This window comes from Coturnix japonica, chromosome 29, assembly GCF_054131305.1.
Source record: "Coturnix japonica strain WE chromosome 29, WE-NBRP24, whole genome shotgun sequence".
Lineage (NCBI taxonomy): Eukaryota > Metazoa > Chordata > Aves > Galliformes > Phasianidae > Coturnix > Coturnix japonica.
Window position 1 is genome coordinate 7,488,441 of NC_140691.1, and position 2,295 is coordinate 7,490,735.

Sequence of the window (2,295 nt, forward strand, 5' to 3'; positions counted from 1 at the left end):
GGGATCTGATGGGGGCTTACAGTGAGAGTGGGGCAATTCTCTTCTCACTGGTGACAAGTGACAGGATGAGGGGAAATGGCCTCAAGTTGTGCCAGGATAAGTTCAGGCTGGACGTTATAAAACACCTTTTTACAGAAAGGGTAGTTAAACACAGGAATAGGCTCCCTAGGGTGGTGGTTGAGTCATCGTCTCTGGATGTGTTCAAGAGCTTTTTGGATGTGCTGCTCAGAGATATGATTTAGCAGAGGGTTGTTAGAGTTAGTGTACTATGGTTAGGCTGCGGTTGGAATTGATGATATTCAAGGTCTTTTCCAACCTGGGTAGTTCTATGATCCTATGATTCTATGAAGCTTGGAAACTTCTGACGTGATAACCCATATCCAAGAACTTGTCCTGTGCAGGGTCTCACAGGGAATGATGAAGAGGGGATGTGACAACCAACATGCAAACCAACTGCTGCTGCTGGCCTGTCAGAGGCACTGACAGATGTGAGCCTGAAAACACAGACCCCAGCCAGGAGACCAGGGATGGCCCATCAGCTGTTGCAGGCTGAAGTCACTGCACAGTTTGATGAATAGCTATTTGCTTCCTGCTGGACTGTGGGTTTCTGAGCACATCCAACCCCAAGACCTCCATAAATGTCTCACAAGAAGGAGGAAAGACAAAGTCACTGCACGTCCCTTATTCTGTTAAGGTTCACAGAGAGCCTGGTTCATTATATACAGTGTCTCTGGGCTACACAACAAAGGCACAAGATAAGAGGAATTTATTTCAATAATTATATTTTAGCAAAAAAAAAAAAAAAGAATAACATTTAATACATTACAATTATAAAAATTGATCAAAACTATATAAAACAAAGTGTTTGCAACAGTAAAAAGCTGCATTACTTGTCATGAATTAGAAAAGATGGGCAGTTCAGTGTTTTTGAAACACATATGGACATCGCTTTCCTCACTGCATCCTTGACTTCCTGGTTCCTCATGCTGTAGATAATAGGGTTCAGTGCTGGCGGTACCACTGAGTACATAACTGCCACCATCAGGTTCATGGATGGAGAGGAGACAGAGTAGGGATTGAGATAGGCATAAAAGCCAGTGATGATAAATAGGGAGACCACAGCCAGGTGAGGGAGGCACGTGGAGAAGGCTTTGTGCCGTCCCTGCTCAGAGGGCATCCTCAGCACAGCCATGAAGATCTGCACATATGACACAACTATGAAAACAAAGCACCCAAAGATTAAACTGATACTAAAAAAGATAAACACAACTTCCCTGAGGTAGGATTCTGAGCAGGAGAGCTTGAGGATCTGGGGGATTTCACAGAAAAACTGGTTGACAACATTGCCTTGGCAGAGAGGCAGTGAAAACGTACTGGCAGTGTGCAGCAGGGAAAAGAGAACCCCAGTGCCCCAGGCAGCTGCTGTCATGGTGGCACAAGCTCTGCTGTCCATCATGGTCCCATAGTGCAGGGGCTTGCAGATGGCAACGTAGCGGTCATAGCACATGATGGTGAGAAGGGAATACTCTGCTGAGATGAAGAAGAGAAAGAAAAAGAGCTGTGCAGCACATCCTGTGTAGGAGATGGCCCTGGTGTCCCAGAGGGCGTTGGCCATGGCTTTGGGGAGAGTGGTGGAGATGCAGCCCAGGTCGAGGAGGGCCAGGTTGAGGAGGAAGAAGTACATGGGGGTGTGCAGGCGGCGGTCGCAGGCTACGGCTGTGCTGATGAGGCCGTTGCCCAGGAGGGCAGCCAGGTAGATGCCCAGGAAGCGCCAGAAGTGCAGGAGCTGCAGCTGCCACGTGTCTGCCAACGGCAGCAGGAGGAACTCGCTGATGGAGCTGCTGTTGGGCATCTGCTGTTGTTGGGCTTGGAGTCCTGTTCAGAGTGCAGAAGATAATGACAAGTCCAGACCATTCTCAGAGACAGTTCTTCTGCTGTACTGTGAAATGTATTCATTTACCTTTGGATAATTTTCATTTAACTCCATAACTTCAATTTATTTTCGTGAACTTCACCGTCCCTACAGAAGTAGAAGATTAAGGAGCTCCTACTTTTTTCTCATTTCATAATCATATCCCAGACTCCTGAGTACTTTCCTGTTAGGTGCCCTTTACTCATCACATATTTTTACTCCAGCTTCTCTTAGACCCCCAGCCCCAGCCTTTTTGCACTTCAATATGTCTTAGACAAATATGCCTGTTTGCAGGGTAAGTGCAATATTAAAGTCTTCAGAGAACAACAAACTGATTCTTTCCTTTTAGAAATGAGAGGTTGAAAGCACAACCTGTGTCACTG

At 46.5% G+C, this 2,295-nt stretch overlaps 1 protein-coding gene across 1 annotated transcript; it reads right to left on the minus strand.

Moving 5' to 3' along the window:
• Positions 1–886: 886 nt before the first annotated feature.
• On the minus strand, positions 887–1,882 carry LOC146755928 (olfactory receptor 14C36-like). Its single transcript, XM_085525105.1, has one exon. The coding sequence runs from the start codon at positions 1,850–1,852 to the stop codon at positions 887–889; it is 966 nt and encodes a 321-aa protein (XP_085381231.1). The 5' UTR covers positions 1,853–1,882.
• Between the last annotated feature and the right edge of the window lie 413 nt (positions 1,883–2,295).

Bases quoted from the DNA above. Each gene is read 5' to 3' on its own strand.
- LOC146755928 (XM_085525105.1), bottom strand. From the start codon at position 1,852: ATGCCCAACAGCAGCTCCATCAGCGAGTTCCTCCTGCTGCCGTTGGCA.